Genomic DNA, 13639 nt, shown 5'->3' with positions numbered 1-13639 from the left:
TATTTACAAAAACGCCTCGGTCACTATCTTTACATCGAAGAAGATGTACATTTACAGCTTGTAATTACACATATTTAGGGTTGTTTTCTTACTAAGTCTGGTAATTGCATTCACGGTACCCTGTTTTTATGCTATGTTCAAATGCTTACCGTAAAAATTAGCTTAATTTAAACGTACAGCAGTTATACGGTATAAAGATATGTCTTTAACTTGCAAGTTAGTTATTCATTAGGTTTACATGTTTTGGAGTTTTCTTACAATTCTAACGAACAAACTTTGATGAATTTAAAGCGGGTCAGCATTACAGCGTGGAGAACCAAACAAGCATATTATGAAATTCAACAGTCAGTGGTTAGTGGTTTGTGTCGCTGCATCATCGTTTAGCCAGTTACCTCAAGTTTCAGTCACATATAGAAATAGGCTCTCTGACTCTTTCAGACTACATCCATGGTCTAAAATTGTCCAAACGCAACCCAATAAAGGTAATTATTCCTGAGTACTGTGAAGGCAGCTTATGCGCGTGCGCATTGTACAACAAAGGTGCAGTGCTCGAGAGCCACAGTGCGGCAGGAAAACCGCACCAGGGCACCGCGCGACTGAATGGAGCAGGGAATGCAAAACACATAGTCTGTCCTCACCAAAATACACGGACATGAAAGGGAGAAGCCTTCTGCTTCCACAGAACCCCAAGAATGGAAATATTGCTGTTTTCAGTCCAGCAGAAGAACAGTTTTTCCGCTGAAAACCAAGGAACCCATTACAGCTTGGTCCGACGGAGGCTCTTTGGACTGGTAGAGAGCAGAATGGATGAAAAATACCAAGACTAGCGACTCATTGTGTTAACAGGACAGAGCAGGACAAATACCCACAGCCAACCTAACATTTACCACTCAGAGAACCTCTAAACAGCCCTACGGAAAGACCACGCATCTCGTTATTTAACATTAATTTATTGTTTTCCAGTAAACACCAGTAGTGGGATGCTTTAGCGTTGTGTTTCTTAGGATTTAAGTATACAATTCAGGGAGAAATATGGGTGAAGTTCAGGACGTCAGGGATGTCAAGAAGACCTTCGTTGCTCCAGCAATAAAATCTTTTGAGCATTACGACTTCTCCAGAGCCAAAATCTGTTGCAACCTCACATGGCTTGTGTCCAAAGCATACGGGACAGGTAGGTCCATTACTGAATCTCCTGTTACCTGCACGCTGCATGAATATAGATGATATTGTGTGTTTTTTGTTGTAATACATATAAATTACGATGAATACAATGACATAAAGTCTATGCATAAAAACAAACCTATGGTATGACATTGAAGAGATCATTGCAAAATAAAAAACAAAAAACAAAAAACATGCAAAATCCATCTGTGGCTTCTAGGGTGTATAATGGTCCTGATGTCAGTGGTTGGATGGGGCAGTATGTTTGACCATTCCATAAAGAGATTTCCATTAGTTTAAAAGGATTCTGTTATACCAACACTGTTTTGTTGCTGTGCCCTGTGCGGGACATCTAAATGATTAGCTTATTGGAAAAACAATAGATTTTCCCCCAGAGGAAAGATAAAACTGATTTCTTGTAGTGGGTCTGTGCTGCCCTACTTGATAGAAAGGCAGTGCTTAATAGCAGACAAGTGTTATGAGGGCGTATGAAGGTGTCCCAAATGATGTCACCTTCAAGGTACTGCATCATAAGTCATATTTAGAAAGAGATGTATCACAAGCGGGACCTTGTAAACACTGTCAGCAGGGTATGCACTGTAGCTGACAAAGGCTGGACTTGTTAACAGTAATCTGAGGTAATGTATTAAAAATGTTATTCACACTGCAGCTCAAATGCCCCAATTTATCTCTTTATTTCCCATGTGATTCACATCAGATCCTAAGGCTCATTACCCACTGTACTATATGTGAACTCATTTCACTGTTGTCATGACAGTAACTAAGGTGTAATAAAGCACCCAGTTTGGAAACTGTATAATGGAAATTGTCCTTTAACAAATACTTACAATATATCTGACATTGTTGGACCCTGTGATGAGCAACATTCATCATTTGAGTCATTATTCACAAGATCTGGCCTGACAAAGGGAATTATTTTCCCCATTACCAAAACAATTCATCAATGTAAAATGTGCATTTTAGGAAACAATGAAAAAAATTAATTAAGATGCTGTATTTATTTGATTATTTTTTGGCCTTTATATTATTTTGTTCGCTTTTATAGGTACCATTCACTTATTACACAATTGTCTAGCATGCATATAGCCTACATTAAATCTCGAGGTGTCCAATACACGTCATTTTGGCTCATCAGTGCAGACAAAATGGCTTTCTGCACATTATTCTTTGCCACAGTGGTGTACCAGCCCTGCAAACATGACATCTCTTGCAGATCCTCAGTGTATTTTCATCAGGACTGAATGAAATGAGCTGATTCCAAAAATATAGCCCTCCAGAGAGAGGGTGAGTGTGTGAGGAAGGAAGGGAGGGAGTGCTCAAGAAAGAGAAAGTGTAGGCTCATCTCCAGATCTCAGCCTACGCTGCTCTGAATACTTCATATGCATTTTCTTTATTGCAGCATTGCAGGAGTACATCGACAATATGCAGCCGAGTAGATACAAGATGTAGCCAGCATAACAAGAAGGAAATCAAACACCACTCTGATACGGCTATTTAATGTTCTGTGCAGATAAGATTTGCTTTGACCATAAGGAGACCTGTTTGTAACACTAGGTGAAACTTAAGAGGTGTGAATATATTAATTATACAGTATTTATCCGGATGAAAAATTTCTACAAGCATAAGGGTTTTTTTTAAAGGGGTTTGCTGTTGGCTCACTCTGACCTCTGACTTTCCTATGATGGAAGATAAGGGGGAGGGCAGGACGAAAGATGAAAATCATTATAAAGATCAATAGCATGAACATATATGTGCCGGAAAATATATAACCTACATAGAAGTTACTGCTGCTGTCCGCATTTCTGTTTCTACAGATGCCCTTGTTGATAGCACTCAGTCACAGGTGATTCATTGAGTATTTGTTGTGTGTGCAGGAGGATGGGCAGCATTACAAGGGAGTGTAAAGCTGCCAATGTTGCTCACAGCATTCACACGCACAGACATACACAGTTATCACAATTAACATCCAGTTTCCTGCAGCCGCAAGTACTCAGGGCTACATCTGTTGTGTGTGCGCACATATTTTATAGTTGTCAGACCGGTGCAGCATCTCATTTGAAACCAATTAATCAGGGTTTTATTTGAGGTTTTGTTTTTGCTTGGGTTTAGAGATGCAGGCAGGAAATACTTTTCTCTTTTCAGTGCAGGTTTATTACATTGACACTAGGAAGGAAGGTAGCAAGACAAAGCAATAAAGAAGCATTATTTTTGAATTGCTTGTGGACCATCCTCTTGCACTGGACTTGCTTGAGGTGATACACACACAGGAGCTCTCTTTGATGAGGCAGGCAGTGAGAGGGGTGTTCCCAGGGAGCTGGAAGCTGCAGAGATACAGACTAGTTGAATCGATTGGGTTCTACTCCTACTGCAGTTGCTATAGCAACGCTGAGGTCTATCTACACATATTCACGTCAAGATGCTGTCAAAGTACAGCAGTGAAAAGTGAAATAAAATGAACTTACCGGTGTAAGGTAATGGCAGGAATTCTACAACATGGGTGAAAATCTTAGATATTGCCTAGTTTCTTTGCAAGTAACTCATCTAAAATGTGGCTGCCTGTTTTTATGGTCAGAAATCCTTATATGCATTGTAAATACTCCGTATGTATTTTCTGCCCTCTGCTTTTTTCAAATCCACACTTCAGATCTAACAGGGTTACTGCAGGGTCTTAAAAAGTCTTAAAAGTCTTGAATTTACAAATCTGCATTTAATACCTCTAAAAGGTATTAAATTTGATATGGTAAGTCTTCAGTTATGCTGTCATAAATTTGTTGGCTGTATTGTGTTTAAGTGTGTCTGTTAAATGTCCAAACTGCAAAGAAAGTAATGTTAATCTACTCATTTCCACCCGTTCCAACCCAACAATTTCTATTGAAATTAGGAACCAATTATCTCTAACTTTGCAGCACCCAATGAGAAATGACTTGGAATTGGGGAAATCAAGGCGTTGGAATAAATAAATGAATTTTCCTAAGTTCTAGGAGTCATGAATTTTTGCCAGAATGACTGTGAAATAGGCATTAAATTCTGTTGTAAGTAGTCTTAAAAAGGGTTTTAAAAGTTTTAAATTTAACTTGTAGAAACCTGTAGGAACCCTGATGTAAGAATAACAAAGACAATTCAAGGAAATTAAAACTCCAAAATAGGAAAGGCTCTCCAGTAAAAGTATCTTCAGTGAATGGACTCAAAGCGATCTCTGACTCAGCACTCATTTCTCTCTTTTCTCCCTTGTTACGTAGATGGTCAGATGCAACTAATACACAGAAAGTAAAGTATAGTTTCAAGTTCCTCCTTTCTCCTTTTTTCCATACAGACAGCATCCCTGCAGACTTGAAGGATCCATTCTACACAGATCAGTATGAGCAGGAGCACCTGAAGCCTCCTGTGGCCAGCCTCCTGCTGTCCGCTGACCTCTACTGCAGGGCCGGCAGCCTCATTCTGAAGAGCGACGCCACTAAACCACTGCTCGGCCATGACGCTGTGATCCAGGCACTGGCTCAGCGTGGACTCTATGTCACCGACCAAGAGAGACTGGTCACTGAGAGGGACCTACGAAAGAGGCCTCTGCAAATGGTAAAGGAAGAAAATAATAATGTTATTTGTTTGACAGTTACTTCAGTTATACCTTGTTCAGTGTTATCAACATCTACACTGGGTTCACTTCTGGGTTTTTTCCTAATACAACTTGGCTACAGTCCCTTAGCTTACTCTAGTGCGTTTTCCTTTTTCTCCCTGCAGCGAATTTCATGCTCTCTTTCCTCATTCCACTACTACACACAGCATGCCCTTTTAAACCTACCTAACCACACAACATTACTAAGGGCGCTGCAGGTGCAAAAAAAGAAAGGTTATATACACACAAGTGCAGGGAAGAACCACGTAGATCATGTTGGCGTGGCTTGAGGGGTTTTAATCACTGAAATGGTACAACATGACATAGGCTGCGTTACTTATTCAGCTATGTCACACAGATTTTGGAAGACTGTCTTTATGGCTTGTCTCAATATTTTTTACATCAGTGCTCTGTACGGCACAGTCTGGCTGCTGGAGATCACTTTGGTGGCAGCCAATTGAGTTAGAGTGAGGGATCCTCATTATTTGGGGGCAAAATCACAATAGGAGGCTTTATTGCCTCACTGAATCGCAATTGAAACACGATTAGCACACAGTATGCCTGCAGTCTGTTTATAGAGTCTTGCTGGTTTTAATTTCTCTTCTATGCTAATTCAAAACGTATTTAAGTTTGTTCAGCTTTACATTCCAAGCATTTTGTTTTGCGAAGACAGCGTGTACAATAGTGAATTTAAACCATGCAATTAAGTGGAAGTTGATGAGGGTGTGTATGTTCATATGAGCACGTGTGCACCTGCCATAAACCTGAGGGATTCTGATGTATTAGTCAGTCTACAGGAGTACAGTTCAACTTTCCTCTGTGTTTATATTTTTTGTTATCCTTTAGTTGACTGCTAAGCAGGAGATTTACATCGGGTCTTAACCTAGCATCATTTAAGACACAAGGGTTTGCTAGAAAGCCGCAGTGTTTGTGTTTATGTGCATGACTGAGCAGGTTTCTGCAACTGAGTCGCAGAGGGAGTGTGAAACCTGAATTGTATCTCATATTTTTGCTGCAATTTCCTTGTTTCTTCCTCTTCCTTTCCATTGGTCTCCTTCACTTCACTCCACCCATTGTTCATCTTTCATCATGCCTTTTATATTTCTTATGTCTAATCCTTATTTGTCATAGCTTACCTTTATCTTTTTGCCATAATCTCTTTTATTATTTCTACACCTATCCATTGTTATCATCCTTACTAGTTTTCCTCATTCCTCTTTCCTTCCTTTACCCATTTTTAGTCTTTTCTCTTGTCTTTTCTGTCTCTGCTTTGTAATTATTTTAAACATTCCTCCTTTCTTATGCCAGAATTGAAAGTTCATCTGAGCTTTGATGAAAATATTTCACACATTTTACACATTTCCAATCCAAATCTTGATGTGGCAAATACTGAGGGTACAGTGTATTAGCTGTGGGTCATGCAGTAACTTATATTAGACAGGTGTCAGTTATCTCTTAATATTTTAGATGTGTTAACTTCAACTGTATCAGCAATTTACATCACTGTTTGTTTTAGGGCCGTTCCATATTATGAGAATACCTGCTGCATAACAGAGTGACAGCTCTAGTGGGGGATTATCTATTATTTAGACGTTTTCATCTTCAAACCGAGGGTTGAGAAGGTGACTAGAAGGCTGAGCTCTGCAGGAGTGTGCAGCATAAAGAGCAAAAGTGAGAACAAAGGCAGTTTTTATTGAAGACATGCAGCTGCATGGTTTAATGGTTTGAAAGTCTCTCCTAAAAGGAAAGCGTCTTTGGTTTTGCTCTTGAGTCTGTGAAAGACAAAGAGACTGAGCACCTTCTTGCGGTATTCTCCATAAGCTGCTCTGAATAAAAATGCCTGCAATGTGATTAAATGCAGCTTCCTGGGATTTTAAGCTAAGCATTTTTTAACTCATCAGTTTGCATAATTTGTAAGAACTTTCAGTATAAGCAACTTCAGGCCATTTTTAGGCTTAAGTACATCAATGAGATGCAGCCGATGACTTGCCAGGTTGATTTTGTGTGTCACGACATACGATATGGCATAATTCAGCACATTTTTTACTCAATGTCCCAAATGTCTTTGCTTGCAGTGTTTTCCCCCTGTCTCACAGTGTCACTACTGTGCCCACTCATCCTTCACTCTTCAGCCATGTGACAAAATCCCACATGTTAAAAAACAGGATCTAAATTGCTGTTCCCTCCCACTCTGTCGCCTACACACATTCTGTATTGCTGACACTCTCCTCCACCTGTGGTGCTCGCCGAAAATGACGGAGAGATGTGGAGGAGGGCTGAGAATCTGAAAATATTGTTCTAGCATTACAGCACCACTGAGAGCACGATCATAGCTGTAACAGTAATTACCAAAAGGCATTAATTCCCTGGTTTGATAATGCTACTTTTTGTTCTTTCCGAAGTGCTTTGTGATCAGTTTCATTCATGAATGTAAAAAGTCAGGAGTAATGGAGAAGATGCACAAGAAAAGAAACACAAGGAACAAGTGTAAAAAGTGAAAATTCATTTAATGCATGTTTCTTCAGTCTCCAAACAGCTGTGGTCAGGAATAAAAGTCAGACAACATAAACATCACAAAATAATAGTTAGATTATAGAGAGACATACTGATCCCTCCTGAGGTGAAGTCTATCCCTGTTGCTATGGAAATTTCATACAAAGTGGGATGAAAATTGAATGAAAATTAATTCTATGTATCTGTGTCTGCATGCTTGGTTGCATGTTGTCTTGTCAGTCGGGGCCTCTGATTGTTGTATTGTACTGTTCTCAATTGAATGGGTGTTTATGCATAATTTAAGTACAACAGGGTGTTTCTCGGGATTCCAGAGCAGGTTTTGTCACAATGCTATCTAGCAGAGTGGGCCATGAAACCAGTTTTGTTATAATACATTATTTAGTTCAACGTCTACTAAAAAGATTGACTTCATATGTGTTAGGTATATTAGATTTATCCTTAAACTCTGCATTTTGATCTCATCATAGTGGAAATCAATGTGCTTCAGAGCTGCTGAAACTAAATGTCACAGTTTTAATATTTCATAAATCTGTAATAAATGGGATTTTCTATGTACTGCACAAATCAGAGCCAATTACTGCTGTGTGCTGTGAGCTATACCTGACGCAAAGGGTAGGAAACATTGAGCTTGTATGTTTCTAAGTTGTTTATTGGCTGTCTGTTATAATAGCCTGGAAGCAGACAGATTTATAGTCATCCTTATGTTAACGAATGCTTACAAATCCTCCTATGATGGCATGTCTGCCTGGAACATAAAGCTGTGTTCTGTGTCTTGGTTGCAATAATTGTAATTCTTATGACAAAAGAGTAACAGTATTATTTCAGTGTGGATAGGATACAGAAGCTAACTTTATACTCTAAATTCTCAAGCTTTTACTGCTTCATTTGGGGTCATTGGCCTGGTGTGGGCCATGTCAAAACACATTGAGACCAGGATAATTGACTACGACATGTTACAATACAAGTGTATCAGACCAGCTGTTAAACACAGTGCCTTAACGTAGCTGATGAAGTGGGGATTTATTGTTAAAGCTTAATAAATTATGAGCCAGCATTCAGCAAAGGTTGAAAATGTACAGATGAGAAACAATTTAAAAGGAGCACCAGAGTAAAAACCAGCACAGTGACTCCACAACTTAGAATTATGTAAATCAACAATCTTTATGAGATACAAATGTTATACTTAAATATGCAGTAGGTTCTGTGATCACAGATGACTTGATCTGCTATCTGTCCCTTTGTTATTTAAAGGCGATGATTGTCCCAAAACAATGACAAATATACACATGTCTAACATTCTGTATTGATCAATAATAATAATTATGTGTTACTGTGAGACAAATCATCTCATGTGACATGGCTGAATAGAGGTGAACACACTTCATCCTGTTACTCTGCATCTTCTGCTGCCTCTCTGCCAACCCCTATTGGGCAGGCGCTTCGTTTCCATGGTTACCCTCCAGTAGGAAGGGTGTTGTGCGTGCGCATGTGAGTAGGTGGATGAGAGTGGGGGTGCTTGTGCTGCATATGTCATATGTGCAGCTATGTGCTGTGTCTGTGTGTGCATGGTGTGCATGTGGAGTGGGGGTTGTAATGGTGATGAGTACTGCCAAGCTCTGAAGGAGAGAATACTGAGAGGCTAGATTTATACAAGCAGACAGGAATATCTGAGACACCACATAAAACCTCGCACACACATTTTGTACAGTACACACACAAATACTAGGTGAAGCACAGAAAGCTAGAGTTGGAGGCAAAAAAAAAAGGATGCTTCTCAACATCAAACTGGCTTCCTCTGTCGTTATTCTTTTTCTAAGCGCTTGATCTAGTGAACAAAGCCGAACTGAAGCAGCAGGGTAGAAGGGAAGCCCGTCCAAGTACTTTCTGTCCCTGTCAGCCTCAGTGAAGCCACAGCCAGTATGTTGTGCACGCTGCCAGCGGCAACTCCCAGGCAGAGCAGTATGGATGGGTAGGCAGCAGGCACATTATGTGATATCTTGCATCCTGAGCATCTTTCTGCACTGGATACAGTTACACAAGTTTCAGACTGCTATGTTTTTGCATATTTGTGTTATTAATGTAAAGATTGGATTGTTTGATAGCACAAAACATCACATTGTGATTATTGTAGTCAAAATTGTCATTTGAGGTTATGATTTTGATTATAATTTGTGTCTACTTGCTTGTTGAAACTGTGCCCTCAGAATTAGAAGGTTTTGAGTTAAAAATGGACATTTTCACACAGTACCTTTCTCTCACACACCAGACCTTTACATTACACTCTTTTGCTATTATATATTTTCACATGGCAGCATTGCAACTTGGATTGCGATTTGTACTGATGATAGCTGTTGTTGGATTTTGGATACGCTCAACCTTGAATGCAAGAGACTAAACACCTGCATTCATATAATGTAAACTTATTTGAGTGTTTAAGTTGAACAGTGAGTGCAGGTCAGTAGCCAGTGAGGATTTGCACTTCAGTGCATTTGTATTGAATATTTCCCAAGCAGTAAGTGGAACAAAAACTCTGTGGGTTTACAAACTTCTTTAGTGTAGTTTATTGTTTCAGAGCTGCTTCAGGTTCTCACAAGGAAAATTCAATCCAGATGAAGGTTCAGATTACTAAGAATTCAGATTTCTATATATAAGAAAAGCAGATGTATCCAGATTAGTTGCCCCCTCAGGAGCCAGGCTTAAAAATGAGGTAATGTGTAGATTAGCTTCACTTGGTCACCAGAGTGTCTTGTTAAAACAAAAATGAAAAGTAATTTGAATTAAGTACAGCATGTGCAAATGTCTGTGATAGGTAGCCTAATAGACAATAGCAAAATACAAATTGATAATTTTAAAAAGTGTCTTTTTAAGTTTAAGCAATTAACTGATTTAGGCAATGTTTTATCACCACAGTTGCAGATTCATTATTAGAAAATGTTTCAATTTAAAATCTAATGTAATGTAAATGTAATTATTCATCATTATCATGTCTCATACATAAGAAATACTGGCAAATAAATCATACAAGTATTAAATGGCACATCTGATCTGTTGTAACGGCTCAGAGGGGTTATTAAAAGAATAATGAAAATCTGCTGTTTTCTTAGAAAATTTAGACCTAGGGATTTTGTGTCATAACATTCTCACTCTAAAATTATTCCATTCACCTCATCCTCCATATTACTGATCATGCAAATGTAAAGAATAGTGAGGGTGTAAAAGCACTTAATCCACAATGAATTTATCTTGCTATGTGCAGAGCTTTACAGGGATCCTGTTTAATGAGATTAAATTTAACTGGTTTATATTACTGTTGTGCTCTTCCGCAACATATTTTCATTTCACTGATGATTTACTGACTGGTTCCTGGTTAAACAACATTTTTGAAATGTTCTATTCAATACTGTCACATCCACTAAAAGAGGGAATGTAAAACAAAAATTTGACAATGAAATATTTAGTTAAATGGATTTTCATCAATCTATTTACTATTTGTTACTCTATTTCTATCAATATTTTTACTTAATACATTGACTTTAATTTAATTACAGTTTTCATTCAGATACATTAAAATTATAGTTAGGTCAATGAGTTTGTCAGTCACATTGCGGTTTGATAAATACATGTGCACACATCAGTCCCTCTTTTCGCTGATGTAGACCTTAAGTAAAATCAGTTTGCAGACAGAATACAGAGCCACGATCCTGAGCTCATGCCTGTTAAAAATCTGGCAATACTCTGCAGATAATCTGCAGCAGTCTGCTCTTTTTTTAAAATCTTTTTTTCTTGCAGACCTAGTTTATATTTTAGGGTCTTAGTAATGAGGTCACATATAGCAGCAAAATAGAGACTATGACATAACGAGAAAACCTAGTTGACTTGTCTGGACTTAGATTATATTCTTACACACCAATAGAATTTATGTCTTACACGAAATTCTCTTTAATTGTACAAAAGTATTGTAAATGTTAACTACATCCCTTACTGTAGATCTTGTGTGAATGTACAGCAGGTAAATGCTTGTTATATAATGGGTATTCATTAACATTTCAATCAAACACTCTTTTGTCAGTATCCACACAAGATCCAGCCACCCAGGGGCTTTTTTACAACATAGACAGATTTGATGGAGTGTAGGCGGAGGTCAACAGTGGCTGCTAGCCATGATCCAGTACCCTGATAGTATTCTAAGGTTAGCTTTGAGGTTTCTATGTAATTGCTAGGTTGGGTTTGGAGCATATGAACAGGGAAGGTATGCTGCTTAAAAGCTCAACTCCTATAACTGATGCCAGACCTCACAGTCAGTATTTGGTACATCCAGAAGTGTGTATGGGCATCTGTGTGCTGGAGTTCTTTTATTGCCCTCAAATGAGCAGGCTCCCAAAGAAGTAATGCATAGCCTCTAGTCAAAAGGAAGGAAGAAGGAAAGTAGTATATTTCCAAGAGATTTCTGATGACTGTGGAATTATTTGTCCCAATGTAAGTTACAGTGAAATAAGCAAATTGGAGACTAATGAGCTGAAACAATCATGGTGTAGGCTAGCTGTGGAAAAAGTTCAGTGCATGTCTGTGTCAATTAAAACTAAATCAGTTTACTCAAATACTTATACTATAGTTTAAGACCAAGTCATTAACAGTAAATGCGTACTGTTGCGACACATATTTTGCCACATTTCATGATTAGATTTTCTTAGTGTGTATTACTAAGTAAAGTAAAAGTCACATGTTCTTTCTTTCCAGGCAAAGTTCTGCTGTTCAGGTCATGCTCCCCAATGACACACTCCATCACATACCACCCTGTGTATAAAAGTTTTCCTCTTACCTTTGTTGCTATCCTTTCACAGTCTCTCATACATTAAGTATGAAAATATATTAAGAAATGAACCAAAAATATATGGTTACAAAAAAAAGTTCTTTCTGCTTTTTCCATTACTGTGCAGGACTTATGATGACCTTCAAAGGGACCACAGAGAGGTACAGCTGAGTGCATTTCCATGTCTAGCTGAGTTGGCATGAATTTACCTGAAGCAAGACAGATTCAATTTTTAGACCTCTCCCCCAGTATGGAGCCTCTGGGACTGGTCTAAATGCAGATTGCTTTTCAATATTACACCACTCTTGAGCCAATGTTGAGTCACTGTTGTTTCCTGAGTTCTGAAGAGGTCCAGGGGACCATAAAGCACAAGCTGGATCATGTAGACCTATACATTTTATAGTCATTGTCTACTCCTATTTCATATTGATAGAAGTTTATTTATAAATAAAGCAGACATGAAAACAGTACCAAATGAGGTTTAACCCTCTAAGTCCCTTAATTATTTTACTGTAAGTAATGGAAAAAATGTCTTCAGTTAATCTATTTTACAGTGAAAATTCCGTCAGTGTCAGTCAGGTCACAACAAGCAGCTCAGAGCTCTGACAACAGAGATTATAGCACAATAACGATAAGGTGGATTGTATCACACACAGTCTTTTGTTGGGTCTGTGGTTCTTATTTACACTCCCTTTGTGCTATGGTAAATCTAGCTTCTACAGTGGATTTGCATCTTTGCTTTCTGTAACCACAGAGCGGTATTACCGATGAATAGTGTTTGCCTCTTTCTGCAGGTGGAAATACAGAGCAAAGGCAATGTAGCAGCGCAGTAAAAACAGGATATTGACCGTGAAGGAGCATCTTAGAAATCAATGTGAGATTTATGAACACAATCAGCTTAGATGAGGAGGCATAAGTGTGTTTGTGTGTGGGTGCTTGTGTCTATGTAACTGCAGAAATGAATGTGCTTTATACAATAGTGTTTAATCAAGGTATTAAATGAAGATAAAATAAATAATTCACAGTTTGTAGAGTTAACTTATGTATAATAGCGTTATATCTTCATTGTAGAAAGAACTAAAGAGTATAAAAGCTGTTCTATAATAAGAAAGTTGTCAGTTTGAAACCTTGGAAGAAGTCATTAAACAGAATTGGCAACATTATTTTCCTTCTTGCAATCACGCATGTAGCCCTTGAGCAAGGATTTAGATCTCTGAATGCTCCAGTGGAGCGGCTCAGTGGCCAGCAGAGGAAAACAGAGGTTGCACTGGGCAGCTCCTAAGTATAGCTATGTGCATCCATATGAGTATGAAATAAAACGATGCTGAATGGAAGCATGTGTTCTCAACAAACCTAAAGGTTAGAAAACGTGATGTAGGGATATCATGGAGAACGCAGCTTTACTACAAATGACAGGCTGGCCTGCTCTAAAGAGAAAGGCCAACCCTTTCTCTGGGCAGTGAAGTATTTACTTCTCTTCACTGTTCATTTCCTTCTCCTCCACTGCCACTACTCTGTAT

At 38.6% G+C, this 13639-nt stretch overlaps 1 protein-coding gene across 1 annotated transcript in view; it reads left to right on the top strand.

Annotated features, from left to right (window-relative positions):
• Nucleotides 1-559: 559 nt before the first annotated feature.
• camsap2a (calmodulin regulated spectrin-associated protein family, member 2a) overlaps nucleotides 560-13639 on the top strand; it is a 46119-nt gene continuing 33039 nt past the window's right edge. Inside the window, 2 exon segments of the mRNA XM_030132014.1 lie at nucleotides 560-1171; nucleotides 4496-4755. Coding sequence (XP_029987874.1) covers nucleotides 1033-1171; nucleotides 4496-4755 — 399 coding nt within the window. The 5' untranslated portion in view covers nucleotides 560-1032.

The sequence above is a fragment of the Sphaeramia orbicularis genome, chromosome 4, assembly GCF_902148855.1.
Source record: "Sphaeramia orbicularis chromosome 4, fSphaOr1.1, whole genome shotgun sequence".
In the NCBI taxonomy this organism is placed as follows: domain Eukaryota; kingdom Metazoa; phylum Chordata; class Actinopteri; order Kurtiformes; family Apogonidae; genus Sphaeramia; species Sphaeramia orbicularis.
The sequence above is the reverse complement of the archived record's forward strand: the minus strand, read 5'-3'. Positions and strand labels throughout refer to the sequence as shown.